The sequence below is a fragment of the Rhamphochromis longiceps genome, linkage group LG7 (genome assembly GCF_057381845.1).
Source record: "Rhamphochromis longiceps isolate RC_006_pf linkage group LG7, R_longiceps_female_GT1.1, whole genome shotgun sequence".
Lineage (NCBI taxonomy): Eukaryota > Metazoa > Chordata > Actinopteri > Cichliformes > Cichlidae > Rhamphochromis > Rhamphochromis longiceps.
In genome coordinates this window covers 70,887,866-70,897,862 of record NC_140563.1, presented here as the reverse complement: position 1 = coordinate 70,897,862, position 9,997 = coordinate 70,887,866, and the positions used below count along the sequence as shown (strand labels likewise).

General features: G+C 42.8%; 1 protein-coding gene across 2 annotated transcripts in view; it reads left to right on the top strand.

Moving 5' to 3' along the window:
* Positions 1 to 5,553, top strand: part of rpgrip1l (RPGRIP1 like) — a 23,747-nt gene extending 18,194 nt beyond the window's left edge. For both annotated transcript variants that reach the window (XM_085415119.1, XM_085415118.1), the window contains 4 exons: positions 1 to 157; positions 247 to 331; positions 3,171 to 3,307; positions 4,769 to 5,553. The exon at positions 1 to 157 is cut by the window's left edge and continues 30 nt beyond it. In XM_085415119.1, the coding sequence (XP_085271245.1) occupies positions 1 to 157; positions 247 to 331; positions 3,171 to 3,307; positions 4,769 to 4,884 (495 nt within the window). In that variant the 3' untranslated portion in view covers positions 4,885 to 5,553. The remainder of the gene's footprint in view (positions 158 to 246; positions 332 to 3,170; positions 3,308 to 4,768) is intronic.
* Positions 5,554 to 9,997: the final 4,444 nt, after the last annotated feature.

Genomic DNA, 9,997 nt, shown 5'->3' with positions numbered 1-9,997 from the left:
TGTCTAAGCCTGAGGGCGGAGTCTCGGGTGGCATGGGACAGCAGCGTGGTGCGGCTCTTCGTGGAGTACTCCTTTCTGGACCTGCCCACGGAGGAAACGCCGCTGTCTCTGCCCAAACCGCCACTGGGCCGCAGCATCAACTACAACTACAGCAAAGGTACACACCTGCACAGGTGCGCTCAGACACTGCACCAATCACGGCAACGGCCTCTGCTCTCAGTTTGTGACCTCACTGTCTGTCCACAGTCATCCCCGTGGACGCCGAGAGGAACGCAGCGAGGAGGCGCCTGCTGAGGGGAGTCCTGCAGGGACGAAATCCTCACATGGAGAGGTGAGGAGTTCACTGAACACAGACTCAGAGCAGCTGCTTCTTCTTCTGACTGCAGACAGCGTCCGCCATGCTCTGCTGTGATTGGCTGCTGCCAGGTGTTAGAGCCCCAGTGTTGGTGTCCAGGCTCTTTGTAATAGGTCACAAACAGCTGCTGTAAAGCAGTCACCTGATCTACAGGCCGATCGTGGCTCAAGAGTTGGGAGTTCGCCTTGTAATCAGAAGGTTGCCAGTTCGAGCCCCGGCTCGGACAGTCTCGGTCGTTGTGTCCTTGGGCAAGACACTTCACCTACTGGTGTTGGCCAGAGGGGCCGATGGCGCGATATGGCAGCCTCGCTTCTGTCAGTCTGCCCAGGGCAGCTGTGGCTACGACTGTAGCTGCCTCCACCAGTGTGTGAGTGTGTGGATGACTGGGTGTGTGAAGCGCTGTGGGGTCCCTAGGCGGGACTAGTAAAAGCGCTGTACAAATACAGGCCATTTACCATTTTACCATCTACAGGGTGGGCCATTTATATGGATACACCGTAATAACAGGGGAATGGTTGGTGATATTATTAAGTCCTGTTTGTGGCACATTAGTATATGTGAGGGGGCAAACTCTTCAAGATGGGCGGTGACCATGGTGGCCATTACTGTATATCATGGCTTAAAAGCTGTTTGCTACATTGATTAAGAAGGATGCAGTGATTGGCAGTGATTGGTTAGATTTATGTCTGGGGTTTGAGCATATGAGATTTACTGAGTATTTAAAAGTAGAATGGGAGGCAGAGCCTTCAGTTTTCAGGCCCCTCTTCTGTGGAACCAGCTTCCAGTTTGGATTCAGGAGACAGACACTATCTCTACTTTCAAGATTAGGCTTCAAACTTTCCTTTTTGCTAAAGCATATAGTTAGGGCTGGACCAGGTGACCCTGAATCCTCCCTTAGTTATGCTGCAATAGACGTAGGCTGCCGGGGATTCCCATGATGCACTGGGTGTTTCTTCTTCACTCACTATGTGTTAACAGACCTCTCTGCATTGAATCATATCTGTTATTAACCTCTGTCTCTCTTCCACAGCATGTCTTTTATCCTGTCTTCCTTCTCTCACCCCAACCAATCACAGCAGATGGCCCCGCCCCTCCCTGAGCCTGGTTCTGCCGGAGGTTTCTTCCTGTTAAAAGGAAGTTTTTCCTTCCCACTGTCGCCAAAGTGCTTGCTCATAGGAGGTCATATGATTGTAGGGTTTTTCTCTGTATCTATGAAGCGCCTTGAGGCGACTTTATAAATAAAATTGAATTGAATTGAATTGAATTTAGAAGTCGGCCATCTTGGATACAACTTTTGTTTTTTCAATAGGAAGAGGACCATGTGACACATCACACTTATTGGTAATGTCACAAGAACAACAATGGTGTGCTTGGTTTCAACGTAACTTCTTTCATGAGTTATTTATAAGTTTCTGACCACTTATAAAACATGTCCAATGTGCTGCACATTGTGTTGGATTGTCAATGCAACCCTCTTCTCCCACTCTTCACACACTGATAGCAACACCGCAGGAGAAATGCCAGCACAGGCATCCAGTATCCGTAGTTTCAGGTACTGCACACCATAGACAATTGCCTTCAGATGACCCCAAAGATAAAAGTCTAAGGGGGTCAGATCGCGAGACTTTGGGGGCCATTCAACTGGCCCACGACGACCAATCCACTTTCCAGGAAACTGTTCATCTAGGAATGCTCGGACCTGGCACCCATAATGTGGTGGTGCACCATCTTGCTGGAAAAACTGAGGGAACGTGCCAGCTTCAGTGCATAAAGAGGGAAACACATCATGTAGCAATTTCAAATATCCAGTGGCCTTGAGGTTTCCATTGATGAAGAATGGACCCACTATCGTTGTCCCCATATACCACACCAAACCATCACTTTTGTTGTTCCAACAGTCTTGGAGGGATCCATCCAGTGTGGGTTAGTGTCAGACCAATAGCGGTGATTTTGTTTGTTAACACCATTCACATAAAAGTTTGCCTCATCACTGAACAAAATCTTCTGCGTGAACTGAGGGTCCTGTTCCAGTTTTTGTTTTGCCCATTCTGCAAATTCTGTGGCCGATCTGGGTCATCCTCGCTGAGATGCTGCAGCAGCTGGAGTTTGTAAGGGTGCCATTTGTGAGTAGCTAATATCCGCCCAAGGGATGTTGGACTAATGCCACTCTCCAGTGACATGCGGCGAGTGCTACGCTGTGGGCTCTTGCTGAATGAAGCTAGGACAGCCACTGATGTTTCTTCATTAGTGACAGTTTTCTAGCGTCCACATTTTGGCAAATCCAACACTGAACCAGTTTCACCAAACTTAGCAAGCAGTTTGCTGACTGTAGCATGGGAGATGGGTGGTCTCGTAGAGTGTGTTGCATTGAAATCTGCTGCAATGACCCGGTTACTGCGTTCACCAGATATCAACACGATTTCGATCCTCACGTGTTAACCTCTTCGACATGTCAATGGCTGTGAACAAAGAGAAACTTGTAAATAAGTCATGAAAGAATAAAGTTACGTTGAAACCAAGCACACCATTGTTGTTCTTGTGACGTTACCAATAAGTCTGATGTGTCACATGACCCTCTTCCTATTGAAAAAACAAAAGTTGTATCCAAGACGGCCGACTTCTAAATGGCCACCATGGTCACCGCCCATCTTGAGGAGTTTGCCCCCTCACATATACTAATGTGCCACAAACAGGACTTTATATCACCAACCATTCCCATGTTATTACGCTGTATCCATATAAATGCCCACCCTGTAGAACAGCCAGAGTCCAGGTGCTGGCAGGCTATGCTAACGGGACCGTCCTTTCCCAACAGAATCCGGTTCACAGTGGTGAGCGAGCCTCCAGAGGAAGAGGAGCAGGAGAGGGAGTGTGAGGATGTGGGCGTGGCCTTCCTGAGGATCCCTGACATCCTGGAGAAACAGCGAGACGTGACAGAGGAGCGTTTGAGCGGTCAGCACGCACCGAAACGATAACCACCAACAACACGACCACAGCAGCCTTTAAAGTTCTTAAAAGCAGAGACGCAGGAAACAAATGCTTTTCCTAATGTTCACCATTTTAGCTGATCTAGATTACGACCTCCAAATAACAGTGTTTGCTCGAGCGGCTTTCTCAGTGGTCCAGACCATCCTGCAGCTCACAGCATTTGTCTTTGAGCAGCTGGCGAGTCTCTGCCTCTCTGGGTTAAATCTAGATGTCAGAATAGAAGCAGTCAGTCCCTCGTTCAGTATTTCCGTTTGTATTCCTGCACGTTGACATGATACGGTAGCATCGGTCCCTCCCAGATCCAGGACACATGCTATGGTAACAGTTTTTGGCGTTCTAGCCTCGTGGTTTCTCTCACCATCACAAACATGCTTGATTGTTGCAGACCTGCTGAGTCGAGGAAACCTCTGTGAAAGACGTTCTTAATTTTAATTAATTAATGAATTTTTTAGTGTTGTGAGGGGAATAGTTCCTCTTTGAAAACGTGCGTGTCTGAGCCCACAGTAGGTAACGTGGGTAAAACTGTGGGGCTGTGTGGCCAATCCACACTTATTCCATCCAGGCCCGACATGGGTCATCCCTGGATTACTGCTGCACTGATGATCCTTCAGCACGAAGCGGACAAGCGAAGTGCGACTGTGGGGCGACTCTCATCTGGACTCATTCAGATTGCACTCAGGCTGCGAGATATCAAAAGGCCGAGGAGAAAGCACGAGTCGTTTCGACATGAGCGCGTCTGCCGTCCGCAGGGGAAACTCGAGGCCTAGGTTTCACGTCAGCCGAGTGATGTTGACGAATTCCTCACTACATAAATGGCCGTCTGCTCAGCCGCGCCCGCTCAGTCCACGTACACGCGGGTGTGCTCGACCGTGACATCACCGTAACACAAACATGTTTACTTTGTCTCGTATTTCCGACCATGTCTGCCACTGATTTTCACACGTTCCTCCTCTCCCTGTGCTGCTGGGGTCTGTGTCACATCATGATAGCGATATCATCCACCCTGCACGTGTGTGTCTGTGTGTTTTTACTCCTGCAAACACAACGTGATTTGTGGAGTTTGTGTCTCCTGCTGTGACGACCGTGTGAACTCCAGGGAGCTCGCTCTCTTCACCGTGATGTAGTGATGTGTCGGTCGCGAACGAGACGCCTCTTACAGCCGACTCTTTGAAGTGAACAACGTGAGCCGGCTCCGAGTGCTTGTGTATAAATACACAAACAATACACATGAAATAGACATGAAAGAGTGAGTAATACTTACCTGATGCAGTGTAAAATGATCCCAGTACTGCAGCGAGGGCTGAGCAGTTACAAACAGCAGAATAAACAAATAACAAACTAAAACCGTCTGAGTCTGACAGACTGAAACCCAAAATCATTCCCTGAATAATCACAGTACACGTGTGTGCGTCTGTGTGTTTGCAGTGCTGGACGTGGAGGACAGCAGCGAGGTGGTCGGCACCCTGACGGTGTCCGTGGAGTGTCTGGAGGCTCTGCGCTCCATCATGGAGGAGGAGGAGACCGCCATCAGCAGGCTGTGAGAGGCGTCTCAAATGTGACGTCTCTGTTGTTTCAAAGCGGTGAATAAAGAGGACTGTGCTGAAGTCTGCTGTGAGCCTGTGAATATGATTCATTGTTTGCTCTTCTGCAGTTTCACTGTTTGTGAGCGAGAAACAAAGCGTGCCTTAAATTTTGTCCTTCCTGCACGAACGTTTCGATTCTGTACAAAGAGGATGTGTCTGCAGCTGTGGCTTAGAAAGACATAAATCATGTTTCTGACGTTAATGCATAAAATCAGCTGTGATGTCTCGGTGTGGGGAAAAGAATCACAATCATTGTTGAAGTCATATTTCAAGTTGGAGTGGGGTAGAAGAAGGATTATGGAAGGAGCACTTCATCGAAGAACCACAAACACACACAACAAAACACAGTATAACACAAATGATGCCTCGTGTCAGGCGAAGCATTGATAACATAACACATGCGCAACATAAGATTCATTTACCGTCATTACGTCAGCACACAAGATTCACATCCATCAGTTTTCACAGTGGGCAAAAAACTGTTGTTTTGATTGGTTTTCTTCTTGCTTTGATAAAAATCTTCTTCCTGTCTGAGTCCTCTCGTCTGTCCGTGCTGAAACAACATTACACAAAGTGATGGGCTCCTCTGTAACAAGAATATTTCTAATAAATACAAGAATAAAGCAACTAAGCTTCTTTTTTTTCTCTTATGAGTCACGTTTCACCCTTTTATCGTTGTTTTTTCATATTTTTCTTCATTCACACTGTTTTTATCCTATAATTTTGATCTCATTTTACCTCCGTACGGTGACGTAAGAATGGGAAAAGCTGCACGTTCGGTGAATCTGTGTGTTGTGAGTAGAATAAAACAATGATTGGAACAGAATGTGCTTAAGTTTACTTAGATAACAGGGAGTGACTGTAATTTGGAAGAACGGGAAATGATTCATAAGTGTGTTTTTTAGGATGACTTTGTCAACCCCTGTTTACAGGACTATAGTGGACTTTGTTCAAACCAGTTGGTTTAGCTGTAAGTCCTGGTGTGTAACTGTGCAGAGTAAGGGATTTATTGACAGTGGGGGTCTGCCTGTCATGAATGCCACAGTTACAAGCCCCCCCCCCCCCCGACTGAACAATAGAATTAGTGGAAAACTACTGAAGAGGGGTGACACAGTTCCCATGAACTGAGAAAAGTCAAGCGTGCAGCTGCCAAGATGCCACTTGCCACCAGTTTGGCCATATTTCAGAGCTGCAACATCACTGGAGTGCCCAAAAGCACAAGGTGTGCAATACTCAGAGACATGGCCAAGGTAAGAAAGGCTGAAAGACGACCACCACTGAACAAGACACACAAGCTGAAACGTCAAGACTGGGCCAAGAAATATCTCAAGACTGGTTTTTCTAAGGTTTTATGGACTGATGAAATGAGAGTGAGTCTTGATGGGCCAGATGGATGGGCCCGTGGCTGGATTGGTAAAGGGCAGAGAGCTCCAGTCCCACTCAGACGCCAGCAAGGTGGAGGTGGAGTACTGGTTTGGGCTGGTATCATCAAAGATGAGCTTGTGGGGCCTTTTCGGGTTGAGGATGGAGTCAAGCTCAACTCCCAGTCCTACTGCCAGTTTCTGGAAGACACCTTCTTCAAGCAGTGGTACAGGAAGAAGTCTGCATCCTTCAAGAAAAACATGATTTTCATGCAGGACAATGCTCCATCACACGCGTCCAAGTACTCCACAGCGTGGCTGGCAAGAAAGGGTATAAAAGAAGAAAAACTAATGACATGGCCTCCTTGTTCACCTGATCTGAACCCCATTGAGAACCTGTGGTCCATCATCAAATGTGAGATTTACAAGGAGGGAAAACAGTACACCTCTCTGAACAGTGTCTGGGAGGCTGTGGTTGCTGCTGCACGCAATGTTGATGGTGACCAGATCAAAACACTGACAGAATCCATGGATGGCAGGCTTTTGAGTGTCCTTGCAAAGAAAGGTGGCTATATTGGTCGCTGATTTGTTTTGTTTTTGAATGTCAGAAATGTATATTTGTGAATGTGGAGATGTTATATTGGTGTCACTGGTAAAAATAAATAATTGAAATGGGTATATATTTGTTTTTTGTTAAGTTGCCTAATAATTATGCACAGTAATAGTCACCTGCACACACAGATATCCCCCTAAAATAGCTAAAACTAAAAACAAACTAAAAACTACTTCCAAAAACATTCAGCTTTGATATTAATGAGTTTTTTGGGTTCATTGAGAACATGGTTGTTGTTCAATAATAACATTATTCCTCAAAAATACAACTTGCCTAATAATTCTGCACTCCCTGTACACTCAAAAAAATAACTCTTTAAATGAACATAAAAAAATCATGGAAAGAATTTCCACGTGATTAAATTGCTTTATTTTAGCATTATGAAATTCTGTTACTCCAACTTAATGCACTCAAGTTGGACCAACTTAATTAAAGATTGATGAATCAACGTATTTACTGCATTTTGATCCAATATATTTTAATAGTGTTGATCCAACTTAAAGAGTTTTGTTCCAACTCAATTCAGTAGGTTTTCTCCAATTAATTTACTAAATTTGGTCCCAGCTTAAGTTAATTGAGTTGAACCAACTCATACAAATTAAGTTATTCCAACACAAGTCTTTAATGCTAATAGAAAGCAATTTAATCATGTGGAAATTCTTTCCATGATTATTTTAAGTTAATTTAAAGAGTAATTTTTTGGAGCATTTAACAAAGTCTAGAGTCTGGTTAACATACATTTCACTATTACATCTAAAAGGTAAATAAAAATTTGTCATACACATCTTTTTGTTTTCTCCAATTTATTGAATTTATAGCAAATTTCACATAATGTATAAAGAATACATGAAATGCAAGTACAAGTTAAGTAGTGGACAAAGTGGAAAGTTAACCTGTTAAAACAATTTTTTAACAACAATGAATGGCTGAATCAGGTGATTTTCCGATGACTAATACAACTACTTTGAAGGTCAACAGATGCACTTTCAAAAAAGAAAATATCTGCAATTATTTTAGGTTCATGGTCCAGATACATGGTGTAGCTGTTGTAATGGAAACATTTCTCAACGAGAAAATAGTGTTTTGAGAACCTGTACTTTGTGTGCTGTTGGATAGTTCGTGTGCATCTAATTCCATAAGAATCTTCTGCAGGACCTCAAAGGTGTACCTGAGTTCCAGAGGGTAGCTCAGGTTCAGTGAATAGACCAGACCAAGCAACATTGTCACTGCAAAAACTACATTGCCCAACTCACCCATCACTTCCACCCCCTCTAGAACAATCACAACATCCTGAGGGTCATCGCCAGGCTCCGCACCCTCTGACCGAATGACACAGATTCCAAAGACTGTCTCTGCTATGGCAGTGGCGATGCTTGTTATCAACTTCCTGTGACAATAAAACAAACAAAAAAAAGATAATGATTTCTCACTAATGTCCATTGCAAACAGTTTTAAAAGTAAATATCTGTTTTACATTAATGTAAAATACCTAAAAGCTTTACTCATTCAAGCTTTATAATAATGTAAATGTAATCAAAAATGACTGCCCGATATTTTTGCTGACTCAAGAGAAGTTCATTCAATACCTCAACAATGTCTTTCAAAATCTTGAGTTGTGATAGGGGTGACTGTGGCACAGGAGGTAGAGCAAGTTGTCTACTGGTTTAATCCCTGGCTTCTCTAATCTGATACTAAAACTATCAATGGGTAACATACTGAACCCCAAGTTGCTCCTGATACATCCATTGAAGTGTAAATGTTACATAAAAATCTTGTATGAATGTGTGTATGAATGAGGTTATTATAATGATATTATAATAATGATAGTATAAAACACTCAAGAATGGTGTGTGTAGTATCCAGTGAGAAACTTAAAGCTCTTACTTTTCCTATTTTAAAAGGTATTTTTTACAGCCACCGGTAATTTATAGGAAAACCCCATCCCCTGAAACTCTTTTATGTAGTTCAAGCTTATCTTTGATCATCTCCTTAGTTAAGGATACAGGCAAGTTAACATACCAGGTAATCCTTCACCAGCTTCTCAGGATCTTCATTCAGGTACACGCAAAGACCTTTGGCGATGTATTCTCTTCTGATTTCAACAGCATCAGTCTTTATACACAGAGGGGGAAAAAAACAAATATATACGGAAATCCATCTCAACGACCTAGCAGTGGGATTAAAGAACTTTTAGTTGAATTACCAGGAATTTGTGAGAAATACAGAGGCTATTGTTTTACAGTCTTAATCTTTTCAAATAGTATTTATGCATTTTAGACAAGTCTGTCATTTTAATATTGTTTTGTAATTTGTGTATTAATTTAATCATGCCATACCCCCAATTCAAGAAAGTTTAGATGATGTGTACATAAAATCAGAATGCAATGTTTTCTTGGTCTCAAAACTATATGTCTCTTACAAATGAATATATTACATTTTTAACATGGGAATGTGATAATTTTTAAGAAAAATATTAGCTCACCATGAATTTGATGAACTGGCCTGCCAGCTCTCCAGACCTTTCACCACCTGATAAGATTAAACATTTATTATCTTTACAGGAGGGAACTGCAAGTCTCCAAGTTTATTAAGTAGAAAAATATTTAATTTCAAAAAAATTAAAAAACAGGAAAACATATCTGTTCATGTTTTGTCTTTCCTCCTCAGTGTACTAAAAACACATAAATTGTTAAATAAACCACTGTCCATCAGTTGCAACTTACAAACTTACAAATTTCAACAACCCACACGTAAAATGTAAATTTATCACAACAGTCTCTGTGGTAGAGCCAAACTAGCTTATGTGCAGAGGTTAAGTTATAAACAATATCTATATTTGGAGTAGCTAAGTCTTTCATATTAGGCTATCATGCTAGCATGACATTGTGCTATATTCTTGCACTAACGTGTTAGCTAGCTAGAATGGCATAAACAAACAGATATTTTAAAAAACAAAAACAAAAAACAAATGTGAATAAATAGAACTGAAAAGAATCGACAAACTAATGATACCTTTGTGCAAAAAGTATTTTCATCAAGATGGATGAAGATAGATTCACTCTTACCTTTCCAAGATGACCGTGAAGCAAACCATGTG